The sequence below is a fragment of the Pongo abelii genome, chromosome X (genome assembly GCF_028885655.2).
Source record: "Pongo abelii isolate AG06213 chromosome X, NHGRI_mPonAbe1-v2.0_pri, whole genome shotgun sequence".
In the NCBI taxonomy this organism is placed as follows: Eukaryota; Metazoa; Chordata; class Mammalia; order Primates; family Hominidae; genus Pongo; species Pongo abelii.
The window spans coordinates 76,419,553-76,445,464 of NC_072008.2; the positions used below are offsets into that span (position 1 = coordinate 76,419,553).

The 25,912-nt window shown below is 44.4% G+C and overlaps 2 protein-coding genes across 5 annotated transcripts in view; both read left to right on the top strand.

The window, feature by feature from the left end:
• Positions 1 to 2,286, top strand: part of OGT (O-linked N-acetylglucosamine (GlcNAc) transferase) — a 44,496-nt gene extending 42,210 nt beyond the window's left edge. The window contains exon 22 of one of the 2 annotated variants that reach the window (XM_024240359.2): positions 3 to 2,286. In XM_024240359.2, the coding sequence (XP_024096127.1) occupies positions 3 to 177 (175 nt within the window). In that variant the 3' untranslated portion in view covers positions 178 to 2,286. 2 annotated transcript variants of the gene reach the window in all.
• A 2,074-nt stretch (positions 2,287 to 4,360) lies between these two features.
• Positions 4,361 to 25,912, top strand: part of GCNA (germ cell nuclear acidic peptidase) — a 35,405-nt gene continuing 13,853 nt past the window's right edge. Inside the window, exons 1-7 of one of the 3 annotated variants that reach the window (XM_024241167.3) lie at positions 4,361 to 4,917; positions 7,369 to 7,429; positions 18,656 to 18,702; positions 19,078 to 19,111; positions 20,873 to 20,919; positions 21,294 to 21,327; positions 24,515 to 24,603. In XM_024241167.3, the coding sequence (XP_024096935.2) occupies positions 7,371 to 7,429; positions 18,656 to 18,702; positions 19,078 to 19,111; positions 20,873 to 20,919; positions 21,294 to 21,327; positions 24,515 to 24,603 (310 nt within the window). In that variant the 5' untranslated portion in view covers positions 4,361 to 4,917; positions 7,369 to 7,370. Of the gene's footprint in view, positions 4,918 to 6,463; positions 6,615 to 7,368; positions 7,430 to 18,655; positions 18,703 to 19,077; positions 19,112 to 20,872; positions 20,920 to 21,293; positions 21,328 to 24,514; positions 24,604 to 25,912 lie in introns of those variants that run through there. The other 2 variants (XM_024241166.3, XM_054544704.2) reach the window with 2 other exon arrangements.

A 25,912-nucleotide genomic window follows, 5' to 3' on the forward strand; every position in this document is an offset into this window, starting at 1 on the left:
AGCCTGAAGAAAATTCGTGGCAAAGTCTGGAAGCAAAGAATATCTAGCCCTCTGTTCAACACCAAACAATACACAATGGAACTAGAGCGGCTCTATCTACAGATGTGGGAGCATTATGCAGCTGGCAACAAACCTGACCACATGATTAAGCCTGTTGAAGTCACTGAGTCAGCGTAAATAAAGACTGCACAGGAGAATTACCCCTATACCTGAGCCTCAACCTTCTGGGGGAAAGGGAACTAGATAACATACTTCTTACTTGTCTGTACAGGACCTTGTTGCAGATGGGTGATATATAATGGTAATAGAATAGCACAGCCAGACTTGCTTCCTGCATGGTAGGGAGAGACACAAGAGATGGGAAACTGCTGTTCCACAAGGAATCTCTGTAGAATTTTGCGGCGACCAGATGGTGCATAGGTCTGGAAGGTCTGATCTCCCTTGGTCTTCCATGGGATGGTTAGTGTGGAGGGGAGATATAGATTGTCCGGCCGCTTTGTGATTCCGTGGATTGATTCAGTCTTCTGGATTAACTTTTTTCTTTCTATTTTGGGTACTGGAGCTTTTAAAAATGTTTGGTTTCAGGTATTTTTATTCATGTGAAGTGTATATGATTCTCTTGAGATAAGGTTTTAAGCTAAAATGTTACTCCCTGTTTTAGTTTCTGAACTCTGACAAATCGACAGGGACTTTGCTGGTGTAGTCTTTTTATAGGTTTTATAAACCACTTGAGCCTATATCAGTCGTTTTAGTGTCTGACCTGATATTTGGAGCTATCAGTGCTTTGTTGATTTAGATGATGACTCAAGATTTTTTCTGGTCCATTTCCCATTTCCTTCTCTTCCTTGACCCCCATACCCCCACCCTTAAAATTCTCCTGTAACTCAACTAACAAAATCAAGCCTGATTCAAAACATCCTAGGGTGTTGCTCTTAAACACACCATCTGGTGCCAAATGAAGATTTTTAGGAGTGATTACTAATTATCAAGGGCACAGTTGTGGTACTGTCATTGATAATAATATAGTTTTTTTTCCCCTAATTTTGACCTGTTTCACCAGTGTTTTACCCTTGACTGCCCCTTCTATGCTGCTTCCAAAAGTGATAGTGTGTGTAAGATTTTTACCTTCCTTTCTAAAGTTTTTTTTTTTTTTTTTTTTAAGTGAGTCCTGTTCTTCCTATTTCTTTCAGCAGAAATGAAATCCCAGGTAAGTATAAGTATTCAAGTATTTGATCAGTAAGTCACAGTTATCTCCAGTGCATTAAATAACCTTCATCAAGAAATAGGTTATAGGTAAAATCTCTGAAGGATCATCTATGTATTCAAGTAATTATTTTTTAGATAATAACTGTCTTCTGGACTTGGTCTTGAAGTCTGTATGGATTCAGCCTCAGTAGTAGCGAACTGCACTGCTGTTTGGTTTGGAGTACAAATTAGACTTATAGTCCTCCTGGAACTTGAGTTATTAAAATCATAGGAATAAAATTATGGGATCTCAACAAAGGGTTGAGGGTTTGAGGCTTAAACAAGCCAACATATGAATATATGTTTTGTCTCGCTATACTGCACTTAATGCTATCCAGTTGCAGGTAATTTTTTGTCTGCTAGTAGTGTTCTAGATGATGTCTTTCCAAAGCGCTGAGGCTGTGCACCTATTCTGTAGTTGCAGCTGATGCCTGAATGTATCCTAGCTGACAAATTATTGATTAATAAGAACTTGAATTTCTGAAAGATTCTTACTGTTAACCAAATTTTGAGCAAGGAGTCTCAAAGGTAATTCTGAACCAGAATTACATGTTAATGAACAGTGTACCTTTTAACAGTGTAAATCACGGAATATCCGTGAAGGGATTTCTTAATTTATTTTTTACCGGTTGATTGAAATATCAGTTAAAGGTTGCCAGCATGGTTGCAGATAAACTGATGTTTGAAATTCGCCGAACTACTTAATGTGGAATAGGATAATATACTTCCAATGCCCTCAAGGCTGTGACCTTACAGCCATTTTACATAGCACATCATTCCTCCTATAGGGATGAACTTTTTCCTGGCACGAAAAGTAGCCGCTCTGGTTGAAGCTTTGCTTATTGTAACAGGCTTTTATTTCCAGGTAACATGTCTGTGGAAGACTTAATTCTGATTAGAGATATAGATATTACTGGAAACTAATTGTTTTTTTTCTATTGTACTCTGCTTTATCAAAGAAGTAAAACATTTAAATCGTGCTGCAGAAATTAAGATGTTGTCTTGCGATCCTTAAACAATAAATGAATGATTTCCCCTTAATACGGCTGATGTATTTTGTATCCTGTTATATTGAGTGTTGGACTGAAGAATAGGGTCATCCAATGATGAAACCTGTATTTAAACACCTCCAAACAGCATGAAAGGACCAAATTTCCCTACTGTAGCTATGATATTAGGAATTGTTTTCTCAGCCAGGTCTAGTAGAGAGTGGGGTTAGTTTATGATCCATTAAGAAGGCAAAGTGGCTGGGTGTGGTGGCTCACGCCTGTAACCCCAGCACTTTGGGAGGCGGAGGCAGGTGGATCACTTGAGGTCAGGAGTTCAAGACCAGCCTGGCTAACATGGTGAAACCCTGTCTCTACTAAAAATACAAAAAAAGCTAGCCGGGAGTGGTGGCACACGCTTGTAATCCCAACTACATGCGAGGCTGAGACAGGAGAATCACTTGAACCTGGGAGGCAGAGGTTGCAGTGAGCTAAGATCGTGCCATTGCACTCCAGCCTGGACGACAGAGTGAGATGTCATCTCAAAAAAAGACAAAGCCTGTGATCCCCAACACACCCATTCATGCTTGCTCCTCTTTGTTTGTGACCTCTCTGCTTTCATTTACCCTTGTAGTCTCAGTCTTCATGTGGACCATTCTTTTCTTGGCTCTTGGGGGCAAAATTATTTTCCTTCCTGCTCTGTATAGTGGTCGAACTCTGCCACAAGCATCAGGGAGGAAGATATCAATTCATGATATCAATAATGAATTGATATCATGGCAAATGCTGTTTGCCAGTTTTCTCAGAGATATAAATGAGAGGGAAGATTTTTTTCAGTAAAATTTTGCATAATTTACTTCCCAACGTCTTAAAGCCCTCATGTGGATTGGTGTTTGTTTCCTAAAAGATTATTATGGGAAGAAAGCCTACTCAAAAGTTTTTACTCCCATTCGCTTCTGTTGAAAAAATCTACATTATTTCCAGTCTACTTCAGCTCCTCCTGCCTTCAATCTAAAGGAGTTGCTTGCACACCTTGAGTAAATGTGTGTAATTTCTTAACTGCCCATTTTAAGATATGATTCCAAACCTATGCCATTCTTTTACTTGAAGCATATGCCTCTCAATTATAGCTAACATTTTGGTTCTTTGCCCAAACCTCTGAGGCACAGTTATGTAATCTGCATTCTTATAAAGAGGCTTGTAGAGGTTAATTTGCAACTTCATTGTACAGAGAGAGAGTAATCAGCCCCCTTTATCCAATTTTTTTATCAACTGAGAAAGTATCTGTATTTAGGTAGGCAATCTGGTGCTTAAGAGCAGGTTTTGGAACTAGAGTTGGTGTTTGAATCTCAGCTCTGTCACTTTTTTTTTTTTTTTTTTTTTGAGACGGAGTCTCGCCCTGTCCCCATGCTGGAGTGTAATGGCACGATCTCGGCTCACTGCAACCTCCACCTCCCAGGTTCGAGCGATTCTCCTGCCTCAGCCTCCCGAGTAGCTGGGATTACAGGCGCGGGCCACCACACCCGGCTATTTTTTTTTTAATCTTTAGTAGAGACGGGGTTTCACCGTGTTGACCAGGCTGGTCTCCAGCTCCTGACTTCCTGATCCACCCGCCTCAGCCTCCCAAAGTGCTGGGGTTACAGGCGTGAGCCACTGTGCCCGGCCAGCTCTGCCACTTTCTAGCTGTGTGATCTTTAAAATGAGAGTGCTAACAGTTGCCTACTTTTTAAAGTGTTGTATGAATTAAGTCGTAAGACACTTGGAATAATGCTTAGCACAAAATAATATCAAACGCAGGGACATTTTATTTGTGTTCTGTTACCCAAAGGCATACATTACGAAATATATAGATGCTTGCTGGAGAAACTGGCACAATCTAGAAAGCGCTGTTTTCCCCGTTTGTTTTTCTTGGTGTATATGGAGTGAGTGCCAAAAAGCCTCAAGTAACTTTTTTTTATCTCCAGGGTTTGGAGGGTTCTGGAAGTAAACATCATAGTTCGCCGTTGCCAGGCGCTGTTGAGTTGCTGCCTTGCTCTTATCTAGGGGTCTAGATGGCCTTCCCTGCAACCCCCGCCCCCCTGCGCTCCCGCCTCCCCCCGCGCCCCGCCCTCCCCTCCGTGTTCCCGTCCACGCCCCTACTCCCGCGCCCTCGCCCCAGTTCCCGTGCCGCCACCCCTCCCCCCGCGCCCTTTCCCAGTGGTTGCAATAACGGACTTAGAGGTCTGGACAGTTCAAGTAGGGAACAAGTCTCGGTTCTCCAAGTTCTCGCAGGATAAAAGTTTGTTAGGAAGGATTTCACATGGTTTCTCTTTATCAGAAAGTTATTAGGGACTTTTAATCACAGAATTGGCCTCGGGTGCCCACGCTCTAGTATTGAAATGGCGCTTTTGGGACAAATAAGCAACATCCGTGGGAGTGGAAAGCGATAGACCTGATTCCGGAAGCGTTACAGCTAGGCGCCAAGTTCACAGGCGCGAAGTTCAAATTTGCCTTGTGACCGCTGTGATAGGTGGGTACAGGGGAGCGCGGGCGAGCACACGTGAATTCCTACCGCCCCCTAGGTCTGGGCGCTATAAAGGGGCCTGCGCCTGGCGTTGTTCGTCGCAGTTGCTCGGAATCTTTGCACGCACTCCACAGGCAGTTGGAGGTGAGCTGCTGCCGGCCACGCTAGAGGCTGCAACACCAGGTAGGTGACCGGCTGGTCGGACTGAGATGGGTGCTGAAGTGGTCCAGAGGTTAATCCTAATCGAGTGACTTAATGAAAATCAGGACCACCGTATACCTTGGACTCTGGTTGCCCGTGTAGGCCTGAGGTGGGAGTAGAGGAAGTGGCAGTGTGAGGAGAAGTGGAGGCGCCAGTGGTAGCGTTGGGGGAGGTGGGGCCGCCTGTGGTGGTGTAGGACCATGTGGTGGTGCTAGGAGAAGTGGACCGCCAGTGGTGGCATTGGGAGAGGTGGGGGCGCTGGTGGCGGCGTAGGAGCAAGTGGTAGTGCCGGTGGTGGCGTGGGGAGAAGGGGCGCTGGTGGCGTCATTGCAGATAGTGGGGGGCCTGGTGGTGGCGTAGAAGGAGGTGTTGGTGCCAGTGGCGGGTGGAGAGAAGTAGGAGCACCAGTGGCGGCGTTGGGGGAAGTGGGGGTGCCTGTGGCGGCGTCGGGGGAAGTGGGGGTGCTGGTGGTGGTGTAGGAGCATGTGGTAGCCCCAGTGGCGGCGTGGGGAGAAGTAGGGGCACCATTGGAGGCCTTGGGGGAAGTGGGAGCGCTGGTGGCGGCATAGGAGCATGTGGTGGCGCCAGTGGCTACGTAGGAATACGTGGCACCAGTGGCGGCGCGGGGAGAAGTGAGGGCGCTGCTTGCGCCACTGGGGGCAGGTGGGGGCCCCAGTGGTGGTGTAGGAACAGATGGTATCCCTAGTGGCGGGTGGGGAGAAGTAGGGGTGCCAGTGGCAGCGTTGGGGGAGGTGGGGGCGCCAATGGCGGCCTAGGAGTACTTGGTGGCGTTGGTGGTGGCATAGGAGCACATAGCGCTGGTGGTGTGGGGAGAAGTGGAGGCGCTGGTGGCCGCATTGAAGGTGGAGGTGCCAATGGGGGCGTTGGGGGAAGTGGGGGTTCTGGTGGCAGCGTAGGAGCACTTGGTGGTGGCGGAAGTGGCCTAAGAGCACGTGGTGGTGCTGGTGGGCGTGGGGAGAAGTGGGGAAGCTGATGGCGGCATTAGAGGTGGGGGTGCCAGTGGTGGTGTAGGAGCAGGTGGGGGTGCCAGTGGCAGCATGGGGAGAAGTGGGGACGCCCATGGCAGCGTTGGGGGAGGTGGGGTCACCAGTGGCAGCACCAGTGGCGGCGTAGGACTAGATGGGGGTGCCAGTGGCTGTGGGGAGAAGTGGGGAGAAGTGGGGGTGCCCGTTGCAGCATTGGGGGGAGGTGGGAGCTAGTGGTTGTGGGTAGGGGTGTGCGTGTGGGGGTCGAGGTATCTTTGGCTGAGGACTGAGTGGTGGTGGGAGACAGGAGTGGGGTAGGGCAGAAGTTGGATAGAGGTGTGGGGGAGTGGAAGCCTGCTTGGAAAACCGGTTGGAAGCAGTTGAAGGTGGCTGGAGGTGGTTGGATGTGCGAGTGTGGGGGAGGGGTGGTGGGGTTGAGGCCTGATTGGTGGAAGACTGAGGTGAGAATGGTGAGGGTAGGGTCCATACCTGATAGGAGGAAGGAGTTGGGGAGGGGTCAAGGCCTGTTTGGTCGAAGATTGGCTAGAGGCTGGAGGCAGGAATAGGGAGCGGGGAGGGGGTGGCCGGATTCGTATAAGACCAGTGAGAAGACAGAGTGGCGAGGGGTAAGGGGGCAGTGGAGGTTGGACAGAAGGAAGAAGGTGATGAGGGGGCGGTGGTAGCCTATTCTGGGTAAGATTGACAGAGTGGGGAGTAAGGAGGTAGGGGAAGGGGGAGAGGTTGACACCCGGTAGGTGGGAGACTTCCTTGGGGCAGGAGTAGGGGGACTGAAGGTGTAGGGAGGTGGAGGGCCAGTGGGATGTGGGGGTGGTCGAGCCCTGATACGTGGAAGACTGGCAAATTGAGGTGGGAGTGGAGGGAGTGGGAAGTGGGGGCGGGGCGGGTGCAGGGTGGGAAGGGATTGGGGTGGTAGAGGCCTGAGTGGGAAAAGTTTGCAACAAAACAAATTTAAATCCTTTTCATTTTGCAGAGCAAAGTTTCGGCTTTAAGGTGGGGAAGATACCCAAAGATAAATGCAGAATGTAAATGTAGAGATGTCTCTGGTTTTGAGTTCTGGCTTTCTTTTTTTTTCTTTTTCTTTTCTTTTTTTTTTTTTTTTTGAGATGGAGTCTAGCTCTGTCGCCCAGGCTGGAGTGCAGTGGCACAATCTCGGCTCACTGCAAGCTCTGCCTCCCGGGTTCACGCCATTCGCCTGCCTCAGCCTCTCGAGTAGCTGAGACTACAGGCGCCTGCCACCACGCCTGGCTAATTTTTTGTATTTTTAGTAGAGACACGGTTTCACCGTGTTAGCCAGGATGGTCTCAATCTCATGACCTCGTGATCTGCCCGCCTCGGCCTCCCAAAGTGCTGGGATTATAGGCGTGAGCCACTGCGCCCGGCCGAGTTCTGGCTTTCTTAAGAAAGTGTATCTTTGTCTTCACTACAGACATGGATGGGCACAAAGAAGAACCGCCCCGCTTGCAAGAGCCGGAGGAGGACGAGGATTGGTGAGATTTGGAAAGTTCTGTTTTCTTTTAGTTTAGTGTTACCGTATTGGCAAAACAGCTTTCTCGAGAAGTATGTTCATTTCCTTTAGTATCTGTAGAGCGTATAACTTGGTTTGTTATAAAATGAGAATTGTAAAGAAGGATTTTACAAACTAGGAGTCCAGCCTCCTATGAAATTCTTGAATCCGCTATATAATTTCTCTGTTAGTGGCCAGGAAATGACGACATTTGAGGCAACAGTGCATCGTTGAATATATGTGGTTTCTAGAAAGTTCTTCATTCTGATGCAATTAGAACCTGTTGTTCCATGCCAGTATCGATAGTGCTGCCTCTAGAGGTACACAAGTATTTTTCTTCTCCATGATAACACAAGGTGTTTTTGTTTTAAAATTTTTTATGGAGATGCACCCTGAACCAATAAAGGTTCAGAGAGCTTCCAACATGAGGTATTTTGTGTGTGTGAGAGACAGGGTCTGCTCTGTCGCCCAGGTTGGAGTGCAGTGATGTGATCAGGAGCTATTTTTAAGATAGCTGCCTGTCTCTAAGTTTTTTCTCTTCTGGAACACTACCCTATTTTCTTCCCTCACAGATATGCATGTAAGGGTATGATATGGGGAAAGGTACAAACCAACAGAAAGTCTGGAAATAGACCTAAGAACATAAGAAAATTTACTAAACAAGAAAAATGACATTTCAACATTTCAAATCAATGGGGAAAAATATGGATTAGTCAACAAACCATTTGAGGATAACTGGCTAACCATTTGGAAAAAAATGAGACTTGGGTTTTTACCTTATTATTGCTTATGCCAAAATAAATTACACATGGATCAAATATTTTAAAATAAAAAATGAAACCATTAAAATGTTAGAAAACAATAGATGGATTTTGTTTCCAATAGTTTTTGGAGTAGAAAGGTCTAAGTTTGATATCAAACAAAACATAAATATGGTAAATAAACTGGAAAAATATTTGTATTACAAATATAAAGGGCTATTTTCCTTAACAAAAAGCTTTTTATAAATCAGTAATTTAGAAAAAGGTGAACAAACGCATGGAACATGACTAAGAATATTAGAAGGTAGCTCTCTGGGAAAAAAAAAAAATACAAACAGACCTCAGACATTAAAATTTTCAGCTTTGGCCGGGCACACTTTGGGAGGCAGAGGTGGGCAGATCGCTTGAGTCCTGAGACCAGCCTGGGCAAGATGATGAAACTCCGCCTCTACAAAAAATAAAAAAATTAGCTGGGCATGGCGGCTGCACCTGTAGTCCCAGCTACTCGGGAGATTCAGGTGGGAGAATCACCTGAGCCCGGGAAGTCGAGGCAGCGGTGAGCCAAGATTGCACCACTGCACTCCAGCCTCTGCAACCCGAGACCCTGTCTCCAAAAAAAAAAAAAAAAAAAATCAGCTTTTAATTATATTGCTTCTCATTAAATAAGTGATAAATTTTAATTATATTGCTTCTCATTAAAGGAATGATAAATCTTATTCATTTATTTTTTTTCTCCCGCTTGGAAAAGTAAAGAAATGATAAATTTTAAAATGAGATATCATTTTTTATATATTTGCAAAAAGTTTGATGATACCCAGTGTTGCCAATTTATAGGAAAACAGAAAATCTCCTACATTCTTTGTGGGAGTATATATTTGGTACAACCTTTTTGGAGGGCAGTCTGGCAGTATCACATTTTAAATGCCCATGTCCTTTGAAGTAGCAGTTCCACTACTGAGACTTTTTCTTTTAAAATCATTTAATTTCTTTATACTTGTACTCCCATATACATGAGTGCATAAATGTGATTATATCATACATGTAATTCAGTAATTGTAATTCAGTCTTATTTTTTCTTGACTTTTTTTTCCCCCTTCTCCCATGGCCTTTCTCCCTGTAACCCATGCTAAATATTTATGTAGCTAGCCTTCCATACTTTTCTCTATGTTCATGTAATCATATATAGACATTTACAGATTATTTTGGTTTTTGTTCACTTTTGTGGAAGAAGGATATATGATTTAATTACCAGTACATAGAGAAATATGTACAAGAACATTCATTGCAGCACTGTTTGTAATAGCACAAATTTGAAAAGAGCTGAAAGGTCCTAAGGGTCTACTTGAATAAATAGGGTTCATTGCAAAAATGTGGTGAGAGCTAAGTGTACTGATAATGAAAAGACTGCTAAGAAATATAAAGTGAAAAATGCAAGCTGCAGAACAATGCATATAGCATAATATTATTTGTAAAAAAAAAAAAAAAAGAAAATGGTGTGTGTACTTGTTCTGATGTGTGCTTACACTTAACTTTCTAGAAGGATAAATAAGATACATTGTCTCTGGGAAGAGCAAGGACAGAGTGTCACTCACTGCTGTTTTCAGAGTTCTTTATCAGTTAGAAAAAAAAACGACCTGGTAAACATTATTTTGCCATAGTCATTAAAAATGTGGGTAGGGGGTGGGGTGGCTCACGCCTATAATCCTAACACTTTGGGAGGTTGAGGCGGGAGGAATGCTGGAACTTACGAGTTTGAGACCAGCCTGGGCAACATAGCAAGACCTCATCTCAATTTTTTTGTTTAAAAAAGCGGGGGGTGTGGAGGGGATTAGCAAAAGAATGACGCCAACATTGGAAAATATACGTCTTAACAAGTAATAAAAAGGAATGCTAATTTAAAAATCATTTACCTATTAGCAAATTTTAAATATTTAATCATATTATAGTAATGCTGCTGACATCATAAACTGACACAACCCTTTGGAAATGATTAAGCAGATGTACCAAGAGCTATAAAATTGGACATACTATTAGATTCTTTTTTTTTTTTTGAGACAGAGCCTTGCTCTGTTGTCAAGGCTGGAGTGCAGTGGCACAATCTTGGCTCACTGCAGCCTCTGCCTCCTGGGTTCAAGCAATTTTCGTGCCTGAGCCTCCTGAGTAGCTGGGATTACAGGCGCATGCCACCACACCCGCCTAATTTTTTTTTTTTTTTTGTATTTTTAGTAGAGATGGGATCACCATGTTGGCCAGGCTGGTCTTGAACTCCTGGCCTCAAGTGATCCATCCGCCTTGGCCTCCCAAAATGCTGGGATTATAGGCATGTGCCACCACTCCTGGCTAATTTTTTTTTTTTTTTTTTTTTGTATTTTTAGTAGAGATGGGGTTTCACCATGTTGGCCAGGCTGGTCTCAAACTCCTGGCCTCAAGTGATCCACCCGCCTGGGCCTCCCAAAATGCTGGGATTACAGGTGTGAGCCACTGTGCGCAGCTGGACATACTTTTGATTGAGTAATTTGATTTTTGGCAACCAAGCATAGGAAAATCCACTTTATGAAGCCAATTAAATGCCCAAAGGTGCTTTTCGTAGTATTTAATTTTTTTTGTTGTTTGTTTGAGACGGTATTACTCTGTCACCCAGGCTGGAGTGCAGTGGCATGATCATGACTCACTGCAACCTCTGCCTTCTGGTCTCAAGCGATCCTCCCACCTCAGCCTTCAGAGTAGCTGGGACTACAGATGCACCACCATGCCCAGCTAATTTTTGTATGTTATTGTAGAGACGTGGTTTTGCCGCCAAGTTGCCCAGGCTAGTCTCGAACTCCTGGGCTCAAGTGATCTGCCTGCTTTAGCCTCCCAAAGTGCTGGGATTACAGGCGTGACTGCTGCACCCGGCCTCATAGCATTTAATTTAAAAATTAAATTAATAGTCAGGCGCGGTGGCTCACGCCTGTAATCCCAGCACTTTGGGAGGCCGAGGCGGGCAGATCACGAGGTCAGGAGATTGAGACCATCCTGGCTAACACGGTGAAACCCCATCTCTAGTAAAAATACAAAAACAAATTTAGCCGGGTGTGGCGGCAGGCACCTGTAGTCCCAGCTACTGGGGAGGCTGAGGCGGGAGAATGGCGTGAACCTGGGAGGCAGAGCTTGCAGTGGGCTGAGATCGTACCACTGCACTCCAGCCTGGGCGACAGAGCGAGACTCCATATCAAAAAAAAAAAAAGAAGAAAAATGATTGGTGTTAATTCTTCGTTAAATTTTTGGTAGAATTCACCAGTGAATCAATATGATCCTGGGCTTTTCTTTGTTGGGAGGTTTTTTATTATTGATTCAGTCTCCTAAATCGTGTGTGATCAAAAATGCAAAAGGTGGCTGAGCCCAGTGGCTCACACCTGTAATCCTGGCACTTTGGGAGGCTGAGGTAGGCGGATGGCTTGAGTCCAGGAGTTTGAGACCAGCCTGGCCAACATGGTGAAACCCTGTCTCTACAAAAAAAAATACAAAAATTAGCCAGGCACAATGGCACACACCTGTAGTCTCAGCTACTTGGGGGGCTAAGGCGGGAGAATTGCTTGAGCCCGGCAGGTGGAGGTTGCAGTGAGTTGAGATCGTGCCATTGCACTTCTGCCTGGGCGATGGGAGTGAAACCCTGTCTCAAAAAAAAAAAAAAAAAAAAAAAAAGCAAAAGGTCAAATTGCAGCTCCATGACCCTCAGTCACTTGCCCTCAAATAGGGAGTGCCTGGGGTGGATCGTTAGTCTCAGTTGTCCTGAGAGGTAAATGGGTTATGTGTTATTATTAGCCCCTTGTGAATTTGGTTGACAGGAGTCATGCCTTTAGCATTTAATGAAGAATTGATAAATCTGAGTTTCTGAAGCTACAGGTCCAAAAAGCAGATCTTGGGCTTCTGGTTGGAGATAGCCCTTGAGGCCAGACACCAACCTGCCAGTCTCTAACCCATCTTAGCTCCAAAGTGGGACTGCTGCTTCCCTTGATCTGGGCATTGTATTTTCATTAACGAAGATAAGATTGTTAGCTTTTTTGTTTTTTACTTTGGGCTGACTCTTTACCTCGAACCTTCACATAGATGGGCATATATGTGTAATTACATTTTTACACACAGAAAATTATTACTTAGTGAGATCTAGTAGGCAGAATTCTTTCACAACTTGAGGTTTTTTTAGGGGGTGGAAAATAACAGAAGGGATCTTTGGAATCACTCTTTGAGATTCATTCATACATTCATTCATTTAAAAAATACTTATTGAATCCTGACTTTGTATGGAACAATGTGAAACGAATACACTTCCAAGTCTTTGCATAGCTTACTGTCTGGGGTGGGGGTTAGAAACATGTAAACAGGTAGTTACAGTAGAGTGTGATAAACGCTGCGATGGGGCAGATGTGCATGATGCCATAGGAGTACAGAGGAGGGCAGATAGGATCTTGTTTACTTTCCACAGTAGCCCTATGAAATAAAATTTTTTTTTTTCAACTGAGGCCCAAGAACTTGGTATTATGAAAGTCTAGAAGTGATGGTGGCTTAGAGTAGGGTGCTACTAGTGGAGTTGGAGAGATTTGGATGAATATGTAATATATTGTAGTTCATAAATTCGCAGATGTCTTTTCACATTTTTGCATTTCTGAAATTGGCATGTATCATACATTTGATGGCAGGTTGTAGTTTGGTAGTGTTTTTTTCTTTCATGGAGGAGGTATATATAATAATGTGTCTTAGATGAAATATATTAGAGAAGTGGAGCCAACAGGTCTTGCAGATGGGTTGGATATGGGAGGTGAGGGAAAGAAAGAAATCAAGGATGACTCCTCAGTTATTTGGCATTACTGGGTAGATGGTGGTGCCATTGACTGAGATGGGTAGGGCTGGGATAGGAACAGGATTGAGGGAGAAAATAGAGTTCTGTGTTGTTGGCCGTGTTACTTTCTTTTCTTTTTTTTTTTTTTTTTTTTTTTTGAGACTGAGTTTTGCTCTCGTTGCCCAGGCTTGAGTGCAGTGGTGTGATCTCAGCTCACTGCAACCTCCGCCTCCTGGGTTCAAGCGATTTTCCAGCCTCAGCCTCCCAAGTAGCTGGGATTACAGGCACCTGCCACCACACCTGGCTAATTTTTGTATTTTTAGTAGAGATGGGGTTTCACCATGTTGGCTAGGCTGATCTTGAACTCCTGACCTCAGGTGATCCGCCTGCCTCAGCCTCCCAAAATGCTGGGATTACAGGTGTGAGCCACTGCGCCTGGCCCATGTTACCTTTTAAATACTTAATAAATATCCAAGGTGTCAAGCAGACAGTTGGAGTTCAGTGAAGAGCTCAAGGCTATTAATGTAAAGTTGGGGACATGGAGTCTAGCGCTAGTAGCATGAATGATTCAGGAGAGAGGGGAGAATGATGCAGCACAGAGTGCCGGAACTACCGGAGTACAATCCTTGAGAAGGCTAGAGGAGACAGGTCCTAAGTACAAGGGAGGGATTGGTCTTTGATAGTGGTAGGGACACTGTGTTCCGTTGTTAGTGATAGAGAAGGCGGAGAGTCTAGTATGGTTGCAGTTAGTTCTGGAGATTTCTTGGTGGGAGGATGAGTGAGTTCCTAGCTGATTGCTTCCATTATCCTAGTGTCTTATGACACAAGGTCATTAACACAGTGAAGGGGGTGGGGAAGGAGGGATTGGCACTTAAAAGGCAGAAGTTGTACCGAAATGCATAATGCAAGAGGTGGGGGTCTGGTTTTCATTGATAAGCCTAATTAGTATTCTCTGATGCCCACCGACTAGTCTTTTTTAGCCCAAGCAAGATTCTTTGTTTTGTCAATACTATTACAAGATAGCCTTGATGATATGCAGAAATATTATATTTTAAAAATTATCCTGTTAGGCTGAATTTAAAATAATCAGAAAAGCAAATGGGTCACCTAGTGGGTTGGCTATGTTTTAAATTTATTGACAATGCCAAAGTTACTTAATTAGCATTCTATTGATATTTTCAATTCCTGATTTCAAGGAAAAGAAGGCTGTCACACTTAACTGGTGTTCCTGGAAGTGTGGTCTGCCAGCTTCCTGGATCAGAATTGCCTGGGGGTGCTTGTTAAAAATGTAGTTTCTTGGATTTTTTTTTTTTTTTAACAGTCTTGCTCTGTCGCCCAGGCTGGAGTGCAGTGGCACAATCTCAGCTCACTGCAAACTCACTGCAACCTCTGTCTCCTGGGTTCAAGTGATTCTTGTTCCTCAGCCTCCCCAGTAGCTGGGGTTACAGGTGTGCGCCACCATGCCTGGCTATTAAAATTTTTGTATTTTCAGTAGAGATGGGATTTCGCCATGTTGGCCAGGCTGGTCTAGAGCTCCTGGGTTCAAGGGATCCACCCACCTTGGCTTCGTAAATTGCTGGGATTACAGGTGTGAGCCACTGCATCCGGCCAAAAATGCAGTTTCTGATTCCTGTTGTTCTAGAGTAAGGCTCATGAATATTGTCTATTTGTTTTTTTGTCTTTGCCACTAGACTGTGAGATCCCTAGAAGTCATTCTTTTTTTCTTTTTTGTAGCCCCAGTACCAAGTATATAGCAGATGCTTGATAAATGTCTAATTAGTGAATGAATGAACCACAGATATCCTAATCATATTGTAACATATTTATTGAGTTGTAAAAATTACTAAGGGAATATAGGTCTGTGGTGAAAATGAACAGTACGCAAGCATATAAAGTAAAAAGTGAAAGTGCCTTCACATGCATGCATCCTCCCATTCTTCTGAGGTAATAATTTTGAATAATTTGGCAGTATTTCTTCTAGAGATTTTTCTGTAGTCATATAAAAGCATACATAATCTTTATGATTTATAGTCTTTTAAAGTTTTAAAGGAGAGATCTGACCAGGCGTGGTGGCTCACGTCTGTAATCCCAGTACTTTGGGAGGCCAAGGCGGGCAGATCACCTGAGGTCAGGAGTTCAAGACCAGCCTGGCCAACATGGTGAAACCCCGTCTCTACTAAAAATACAAAAATGAGCTGGGCGTGGTGACACACGCCTGTAATCCCAGCTACTCCACAGGCTGAGGCAGGAGAATCACTTGAACCCAGGAGGTGGAGGTTGCAGTGAGCCAAGATCGCGCCACTGCACTGCAACCTGGGTGACAAAGTGAGACTCTGTCTCATAAATAAATTAAAAAAATAAAATAAAATAAAATAGATCTTTTTTGGATCTTTTATAACTTTTTTTTTAAGTTGTTTTTTTTTTTTTTGTCAGCCAGGTGGGAGTGCAGTGATGCCATCATAGCTCACTGCAGCCTCGAACTCTTGGGCTCAAGGGATCCTCCTGAGTAGCTAGGAGGATCCCACATCTAGCTAATTTAAAAATATTTTTTGTAAAGACAAAGAGTCTCGCTCTGGTGCCCACACTAGTCTTGAACTCCTGCTCCCAAGTGATCCTCCGGCCTCGACCTCCCAAAGTGTTGGGATTATAGGCATGAGCCACTGCTCCCAGCTCTTCTATAGTTTTTGAGGTTTTTTTTTTTTTTTTTTTTTTTAAATGTATCTTTAAAGCCTTCCAATGTTATTTCTTAGTCCTTTCATGATAGAGTTCTGGTTCTTCTTCCTTCAATGTATATATTCTTTTTTTTAACGAGGTATGGTCGGAGGGTTCTCGCTGTATTTCCCAGGCCAGAGTACAGTGGCTATTCACAGGTGTGATCATGGTGCACTGAGGCCTCCAACTCCAGGGCTCATGCAGTCCTCTCCTACCCCCTGCATAGCTGGGACTGCAGCATACCTGGCCTGCATATATTTCCTTTTTTTTTTTTTTGAGACAGAGTCTCGCTCTGTCACCCAGGCTGGAGTGCGGTGGTGCAATCTTGGCTCACTGCAACCTCTGCCTCCGGGTTTCAAGTGATTCTCCTGCCTCAGCCTCCGAAGAACTTGGACTACAGGCATGTGCTACCACACCCAGCTAAGTTTTGTATTTTTTAGTAGAGACGGGATTTTGCTATGTTGGCCCAGCTGGTCTCAAACTCCTGACGTCAGGTGATCACCTACCTCGGCCTCCCAAAGTGCTGGGATTATAGACGTGAGCCACTGCACCCAGCCTCCTTTTTTCCTTTTCCTCAATTCTTAACATGTCAGCTAGCCTGCATATATTTTCTTTTTTTTTTTTAAGACAGGGTCTCACTCCTGTCACCCAGGTGGGAACTGCAGTGGCGCTATCATGGCTCACTGCGGCCCTGACCTCTCGGGCTGAAGCAACCCTCCAGCCTCGTTTTCTGATTTTTTTTTTTTTTGTAGAGACAGTTTCACCATATTGCCCAGGCTGGTCTTGAACTCCTGGGCTCAAGTAATCCTCCCGCCTTAGCCTCCCAAAGTGCTGATTACAAGCGTGAGCCACTGCATTCAGCCACCTGCGTATATTTTCTAATAATAGTAACATGAGCCTTGAAATACATTCTAGGGACTTGTTCCCTGGTGGTGAATATTACTTGGAAAAGATACCAAACAAAATCTGCCTTCTTTTTGACTATGTATTTCTTCCTTAGTGCTTTCCTTGGACTACCTCACTTGTTGGTTACTATCCCACCTGGAATTTGATATTTTGCCATTAGGGATTTGGGTGGGGTTCTCTGTCATGTAACTTTTTGCCTCATGTTGATCCTTTGTTCCTGTTGCCTGACCTTTCAAAAAAATAGGTGTGTTTGTAACACAAAAGTATGTAAAAAGATGGATGAAGTCTGAATCAGCTGTTAGTTTATATAATATATAGTGCTGTTTACTGACAACTAACATCACATATTGACCCATGCATGGGAAACCGTACACCCAGCAAAAGATTTCTTTCCTGATTAAAGAAAAAAACTTGAAGTCTACTACTGAGTAAGTCCAATGTACAGTGGTTGAGAAATGCATAGGAAGTTTAATCAAGGAGTTGAGCCATCCTGTATTTTGAAAGACTGGAAAAGTATACAGGCAGCACAGTATCAGCCTCTAGGCCAAATGAAAAGCCCTAAAGAAGTGGCTAAGTCTAATTTTTTTTTTTGACGGGGTCTTGCTCTGTGGCCCAGGCTGGAGTGCAGTGGCGTGGATCTTGGCTCACTGCAACCTCTGCCTCCTGGGTTCAAGTGATGCTCCTGCCTCAACCTCCCGAGCAGCTGGGATTGCAGGCGCCAGCCAACAGGCCTGGCTAATTTTTGTATTTTCAGTAGAGATGGGGTTTCACCATGTTGGTCAGGCTGATCTTGAGCTCCTGACCTCAAGCAATGCAACTGCCTCGGCCTCCCAAAGTGCTGGGATTACAAGCGTGAGCCACTGCGCCCAGCTGAAGTCTAACTTTTAATATGTAGAGCCTGGACTTCCTTATAGCTATTATGTCCCCCTCCTTTAGCATTTTGATATCCTCTGTAGACTATGTGTCACAATAACTAGTAACAACATGACCTATGATGTGGCCAGGCGCCACATTGGAAGAGTGGCAGTGGCGGTGAAGTGATGCTCACTGTGGTGTGACTCCTCTGGGCTGCAGTTTGGATCTGGCTGACAGTGGATGTCCAGCCGGCTGCTGTCTGGTGAGCTGAAGGGTTCCGAGCAGGAAGTGCTTGGCTTCACCTCAGGGGGTGCTGCATAACCCTCTGGTAAGTGATAGCAAGAGGCAAAATAGCCTGCCACAGAGCAGCGGAGAGAGAGTGCTGGGGCCCCTGGCAGATGAGACAGAGAAGCAAGAGTCCCCAGCATCGTGGTTCACTGCAGGAGCAGTGGCAGCTTTGAAACCATCCATTCATTGGCTCTGCATGAAACGGAGTTCAGTAGTTGTCCATTTACTTAGATATCAATCCCAAACAGTAGGCTGTCTCCAAGAAGTACACCCTTAACGGGGACCTCCTTGCCCTTTTGCCCTTTAATTTTTGACTGCAATCTCTTCATCCTCAAGTCCTTTCCCCCGAAGCCCTTTTCTCAAGACTCATTTTCATGTCTTTATTTTTTATTTTACTTTTTTTTAGAGACAGGGTCTTGCTGTGTCACCCACACTGCAGTGCAGTGGCACCATCATAGCTCACTGCAACCTTGAATTCCTGGGCTCAAGCGATCCTCCCTGCTCAGCCTTCCGAGTTGGTGGGATTACAGGCGTGAGCCTCCATGCCTGGTGTTGCTTTTATACCTTTAAATGGAAATAAATTACTTGGCAGAAAACAGGCTTTTCACTGATAGCTAGTGATAACTCAGCTAACATTCTTCATGTGTTTTTGATTCAGCAGTAAGGACTGAGCAGCTCATTGCTTCCAATTTTTGTTCACTTGTGCTGTTGTGATCCTAATTTCCTAAGGGCTTAAAGCCCATAAAACCTTTTTGCATTTCAGGAATTCTGATTGGTTGTTTTCTTCACTTATTTGGGATTTTTGATATGTGGTTGCTTAAGGTGTCGATAGCCCTCCTTTTATAAAGTATCTCTTTTATTTTTGCAGTTACATCCTTAATGTTCAGTCAAGCAGTGGTGACACCAATGGGTCTTGTAAGTAGAGTCCACTCAAAGCAGGAACATTTTGAAGTGTCTTTGTAGAGATGACTCAACTGTGATTTGGGATGTCTGGCCTAAGTTGGTTCTAAGTTCGTCACCTCTAGGGCTCTCTTTAGGTTGGTGAAATGAAATTTCCCTACTGTCAGGAGTGGAGGAGGTTCTCTGCTTCTTTTCCAACTTACTTCCTTTCCTCCTCTTTTTTTTTTGACTCTGGTTTTCCTTACTTTTATTTCCTTTCTATCCTTCATGGGAGATGTAAATTTTAAGCAGCTCTAATTTATAGACTTTGGTTTTAGGGAGTTAAAGACATAGGCAACCAGATTTTTTCATGCTTCAGATGTTTTCTAATGCCCTCTTTCTCTGATTTAGCTGTGGCCAGAGGAGCTCTGAGGAGACAGACGAGGTGAGTAGAATTAATGAAACTTTACTTTTTTTAAATTTATTTAAATTAAGAGGGGAAAAACCCCATGCTCTGTCTAAGGAAATTTAAGAGTGAACTTCACATTTCCTCTGTGGACACTCTGTGGTTCTCAGCAGGATCATGATGGCTGTTTGACATCACAACCAGGTTGAAAACATTAAATTCCTTATCCCTGACCCATTATCTAACTGGTCAGTTTCTTCTTTGAGGTATCTCTGTGAACTATGCCTTAACATCCAGGCTCTACTAGTGTAAGCCCTTATCAGTGTTTACTCCCTTTTAGTTTTATTTTTAGTTTACTTTAGTTTTTATTTGTATTTTTATTTTTTTTGAGACCGAGTCTTGCTCTGTTGGAATGCAGTGACACGATCTCACCTCACTGCAATCTCCACCTCCCGGGTTCAAGTGATTCTTCTGCCTCAGCCTCCAGAGTAGCTGGGATTATAGACACACGCTACCATGCCTAGCTAATTTTTGTATTTTTAGTAGAGACGGGGTTTCACCATGTTGGTCAGGCTGGTCTTGAACTCCTGACCTCAAGTGATCCACCCGCCTTGGCCTCCCAAAGTGCTGGGATTACAGGTGTGAACCACTGCGCCTGGCCTAAGTCTAACTTTTAGTATGTAGAGCCTGGACTTCCTTATAGCTATTACATCACCCTCCTTTAGCATTTTGATAACCACTGTGGACTATGTGTCACAATAACTAATAACAAGATGACCTATGATGTAGCCAAGCGCCACATTGGAGGAGTGGCAGTGGCGGTGAAGTGATGCTCACTGTGGTGTGACTCCTCTGGGCTGCAGTTTGGATCTGGCTGACAGTGGATGTCCAGCCGGCTGCTGTCTGGCGAGCTGAAGGGTTCCAAGCAGGAAGTGCTTGGCTTCACCTCAGGGGGTGCTGCATAACTCTCTGGTAAGTGATAGCAAGAGGTAAAGTAGCCTGTCTCAGAGCAGCGGAGACAGAGTGCTGGGACCCCTGGCAGATGAGACAGAGAAGCAAGAGGCCCCAGCATCGTGGCTCACTGCAGGGAGCAGGAGCAGCTTTGAAACCATCCATTCATTGGCTCTGCATGAAACGGAGTTCAGTAGTTGTCCATTTACCTAGATATCAATCCCAAACAGTAGGCTGTCTCCAAGAAGTACACCCTTAACGGGGACCTCCTTGCCCTTTTGCCCTTTAATTTTTGACTGCAATCTCTTCATCCTCAAGTCCTTTCCCCCGAAGCCCTTTTCTCAAGACTCATTTTCATGTCTTTATTTTTTATTTTACTTTTTTTTAGAGACAGGGTCTTGCTGTGTCACCCACACTGCAGTGCAGTGGCACCATCATAGCTCACTGCAACCTTGAATTCCTGGGCTCAAGCGATCCTCCCTGCTCAGCCTCCCGAGTTGGTGGGATTACAGGCGTGAGCCTCCATGCCTGGCGTCTCTTTCATACTTTTAAATAGAAATAAATTACTTGGCAGAAAACAGGCTTTTCACTGATAGCTAATGATACTCAGCTAACATTCTTCCCCTCTCTTTGATTCAGCAGTAAAGACTGAGCAGCTCATTGTTTCCAATTTTTGTTCACTTGTGCTGTTGTGATCCTAATTTCCTAAGGGCTTAAAGCCCATAAAACCTTTTTGCATTTCAGGAATTCTGATTGGTTGTTTTCTTCACTTATTTGGGATTTTTGATATGTGGTTGCTTAAGGTGTCGATAGCCCTCCTTTTATAAAGTATCTCTTTTATTTTGGCAGTTGCATCCTTAATGTCCGGTCACGGAGTGGTGGCACCAGTGGGTCTTGTAAGTAGAGTCCACTCAAAGCAGGAACATTTTGAAGTGTCTTTGTAGAGATGACTCAACTGTGATTTGGGATGTCTGGCCTAAGTTGGTTCTAAGTTCGTCACCTCTAGGGCTCTCTTTAGGTTGGTGAAATGAAATTTCCCTACTGTCAGGAGTGGAGGAGGTTCTCTGCTTCTTTTCCAACTTACTTCCTTTCCTCCTTTTTTTTTTTGACTCTGGTTTTCCTTACTTTTATTTCCTTTCTATCCTTCATGGGAGATGTAAATTTTAAGCAGCTCTAATTTATAGACTTTGGTTTTAGGGAGTTAAAGACATAGGCAACCAGATTTTTTCATGCTTCAGATGTTTTCTAATGCCCTCTTTCTCTGATTTAGCTGTGGCCAGAAGAGCTCCGAAGAGACAGGCGAGGTGAGTAGGAGAATTAATGAAACTTTACTTTTTTTTTTTCTTTTTTTCAATTAATTGGGGAAAACCCCATGCTCTGTCTAAGGAAATTTAAGAGTGAACTTCACATTTCCTCTGTGGACACTCTGTGGTTCTCAGCAGGATCATGATGGCTGTTTGACATCACAACCAGGTTGAAAACATTAAATTCCTTATCCCTGACCCATTATCTAACTGGTCACTTTCTTCTTTGAGGTATCTCTGTGAACTATGCCTTAACATCCAGGCTCTACGAGTCTAAGCCCTTATCGGTGTTTGCTCCTTTTTATTTTTGTTTTTAGATTAGTTTAGTTTAGTTTTTTGTTTTGTTTTGTTTTGTTTTGAGACTGAGTCTTGCTCAACCAGGTTCGAGTGCAGTGGTACAATCTCGGCTCACTGCAGCCTCCGCCTCCTGAGTTCTGGTGATTCTTCTCCTCAGCCTCTCAAGTAGCTGGTATTACAGGCACATGCCACCACGCCCGGCTAATTTTTGTGTTTTTAGTAGAGACGGGGTTTCACCATGTTGTTCAGGCTTGTCTTGAACTCCTGACCTCAAGTGATCCACCTGCTTTGGCCTCCCAAAGTTCTGAGATTACAGGTGTGAGCCACCGTGCCCAGCTTGTTTCTTCTTTTTAAGTGGCTTCCTCACCTTGATCTCTTACTTCTGATCCAGTCGGTGTACCACTTGCAGCTGGATCTCCTGAGGCACTGCTTTGATCATATCAATCCCCAATTCAAATAGCTCATAATAGAAAAATCAAGCTGTTTACCCCAATATTTAACGCCTTCTGTGATCTGGCCATAATCTCTCTTTCAGCCTCACCTGCTACTGTTCCTATTAATGAATCCTCTGCTCTAGCCAGAGCTTGATGGAGGGGTGTTTCCCAGGTGCCAAACTGTAGGGGGTGCTGAAAAAAATTGCTGGAGTAAATATGAAGTATGGTGCTACATAACTGTTTTCCACATTGACTCCTTGAATTACTGTACAAATGCAAATTGGTCATTTTTGTTACCCCCATCAAGCCAGATAGTGCTGTGAAGTGGGAAAATTTTTGTTCTGGCTATCTCTGATTTATCTGTATTGAGTATTTTTATAACATGTAAGCCACCAACTCCTCACACCAATGTGTGAAATGTCATTTAAAATCTGCAGTTGCAGGCCGGGCACAGGCACTTTGAGAGGCCAAGGTGGGCGGATCACTTGAGGTCAGGAGTTTGAGACCAGCCTGGGCAACATGGCGAAATCCCATCTTTAATAAAAATACAGAAATTAGCGGGGTGTGGTGGCATGTGCCTCTAATTCCAGCTACTTAGGAGGCTGAGGCATGAGAATCACTGGAACCTGGGAGGCGGAGGTTGCAGTGAGCCAAGATTGCGCCACTGCATCCCAGCCTGGGTGAGAGTGAGACTCTCTCAATAAATAAATAAATAAATAAATAAATAAAGTCAGCAGTTGCAATCAGCTGAAATTCTAGAGCCAAATAATGTATTGTATAAAGCTATTAATCGTTGATGATCAGTTTCGTTAATTGTATTTCTAAAGTCTGGTTTATTGAGGTATCATTTACATATGGCAAAATTCACCCTTTTTAGGTGTACAGTTTGATGGATTTTGACAAGCATATATGGTAGTGTAAGCATCACCACTATCAAGATGCAGAATATTTCCATTGCTGTTATTTATATTTTAAGTGTTCTATTATGGCTCCTAAAAAGTATTCCAGTATATAATATTATACATAATGAAGTCCTTATTTGATAATTAAAATGTATCTGAGTTTTAAATAGAAAAAATAGTTTCTTCCAGCCTCTGCTAGATAGACGGTGAACAAATGTTTAAAGAAAATCAGTTTTAAGGGACCTGCAAGGAATGCCCACAGGTCTTGGTCCAGTCCCAGGTGCCATCTACATATGGGATACCATAGGAAGAGTAGACTTGGGAGGAAGGTGATGAGTTTGGTTTTGGGCATGCTAGAATCAAGGAGCCTGTAGGCAGGGCTGATAATCAAAATTTTCTAACAACCAACAGAGCACAGGCAGGAATTAGTCAGGATGATTGCCTGCTGGTCAGGACAGACACCATCAATAAACAAATCGGTAAGGCCGTACCTCTGCATACTGACTAAATATCAGCCCTGCTCACAGGATATCCAGGTAGGAAGTTGGAACTGTGGAGCTAGAAGTCAGAAGAGAAGTTGGGCTCAATATAATGAATTGGGCTGGTGTAATTAATAATTGATTGTATTGGCATGAGAGGGCTGGGGATAAGTCCTGGGACTGAGTCGAGGAAGATGAGTGAGGAGGAGTGAATGGAAAGGTGAGACAAGAACCAAAAGACGACTTTGTCCCAGAAATCAAGAAAAGAGTTTTAAGGATGGAGTAGTCAATAGGATAGCAAAGGCACATCAACTTGGCAGTGTCAAAGTGGTAAACATGGTAGAAGCAGATGAACATGTGTGTCTGTAGCAGGTGCAGACATGTCCTGAAAGAGTGTATTAAGTATTTTTCTTTCATTATGAAAGTATATTATACTTAGTATACACTGTTTGGAGACAGGAAGGTGGCCAATTTCATCCTGCTGGAACTTCTGAGCCAAATACCAGGATCAGCCGAGGATGAGGACCCCAGGGGGTGCTTACCACTGGCACCCTGGGTGGTGCAGGTGCACTGCTGAGTTTGACACCTACCAGAGCAGTCCGTCAGTTCAAGAGGGTGGTGCTGGTTTGGGGCTGCAGAGAGTAGCACTGCAGAGAAACTCCCTACTCTGAGGCTGCCTCTCTCCATCTGTGGCCCTCTACCCTTCTCAGACAACTGGATCTCAAACTTGATAAAGAAAGATGACAACTCCCTGATCAATTTTACCACTGTGCCAAAACTATCTGAATACATAAAATCTGACAGAGCTCATATCACTCTCAGTATGTGACAGACTCCTCCTTTTAGAAGGATGTGAGACAGATGGAAAGATGTAGTAGGAAGATAGAAAAAGAGAAAAAGATAGAAAATCAGGTAGAATGGAAGGATTGAGTAGTTCCAAAGGAGGGGAACAGAGTTACTGTGGGAAACAAAAAATTGACAAGTGGTCAAGATCAGAAAAGGTGAGAAATGCCATGAAAAAGAAGACTGTTGCATTCATACTTCTCTCTTGTTTTTCTCCTGTTTCATCACTCAGCTCCGTGGTAGTGATTGACTCTGATTCTGATGAGGAATGTCACACCCATGAGGAGAAGAAAGCTAAGTTATTGGAAATAAACAGCGACGGCAAGTATATATTACTTTGTTAGATAAGTAGCTGAGCTCCGAAGCCTCATCACATGTGGTAGTTTCAGGATCAGAGTCCGCAGACTTTCTATTTAGAATCCCTCAGTAGTGAGTGCCACCGTTTCTTTCCTCGTATGTGCTGGCTGTGGATATGGCCGGGTTCCCTATACCCCCTGGTCAATTTCCCAGCAGCAGCAACTGTTGTTGCTGCCTCAGACCTTGGGAGCCCCCTCAGTAGAGTTCTTACCTGCCTAGAGCTATATCAGTGAAGCGGGGTAGGGGTGGTGGGTCAAGAACTGAGGCTGGTAAGTATGGAGGCTGCTCTCTGACTCCCTCTTCCTCTCTTCCCCCCTCTATGTGTGGGAATGACGAGGAAGAGGAAAGGAGTAAGAGGCCTGGCTCATTCTTCCTTCCAGCTTGAAGGGTGGTGGTTATGGGCCAGCTGGCAGTGTCGTGTTGAGAAAATTCTTTTTCCATTGAGCTGCTGGTCTTTGCTGTTTGCCGGTCCTTCTGTATTTTCTAGAGATTTTTGTGTTTCTTTAGAGCGTGTGTTCCCATGGCAGATCCTTACCTCTTTGGATCAGAAGCCCCTTTAACCTTCTGGGTGGCTTGGAGCTTAACTCAATTCAGAACCTACCTGCTCAGTGGGGGATGAAACACAGGAAGACTAGAAACTTTTTAAGCATTAGGGACAGTATTTCACTGACCTTTGTTCTGTCAGTACAGGTATAGGGCATGATACGTGGGGCACTTAGTTAATGTTTGCTGAGCTGAACTCAACTGAAAATGGGACACCCTTAAAGCACCAACTACTACTTTTTTTTTTTTTTGGAGACAGAGTCTCGGTCTGTTGCCCAGGCTGGAGTGCAGTGGTGTGATCTCTCAGCTCTCTGCAACCTCTGCCTCCTGGGCTCAAGTGATTCTCCTGCCTCAGCCTCCTGAATAGCTGGGATTACAGGCGCCCGCCACCATGCCCAGCTAATTTTTTTTTTTAGTAGAGATGGGGTTTCACCATGTTGGCCAGGCTGGTCTTGAACTCCTGGCCTCAAGCAATCTACTTGCCTTGGCCTCCCAAAGTGCTAGGATACAGGTGTGAGCCACTGGGCCTGACCAGCACCAGCTACTTCTTAGATAACTACCCAAGAGCTATTGTTGGCCAGAGTTGCTTAGCTAACCTGGGATATCAGAGCAGGGAAGGGAGAGGTGGTTTGAAACGCTAGTCTCCTATTGTTCTACCACCCATCCTTTTGGATTTCTTTCCCTGCTTCCTCTCTCTAGCTCTGGGTGGCTGTGCCTGAGCAGGGCAGTG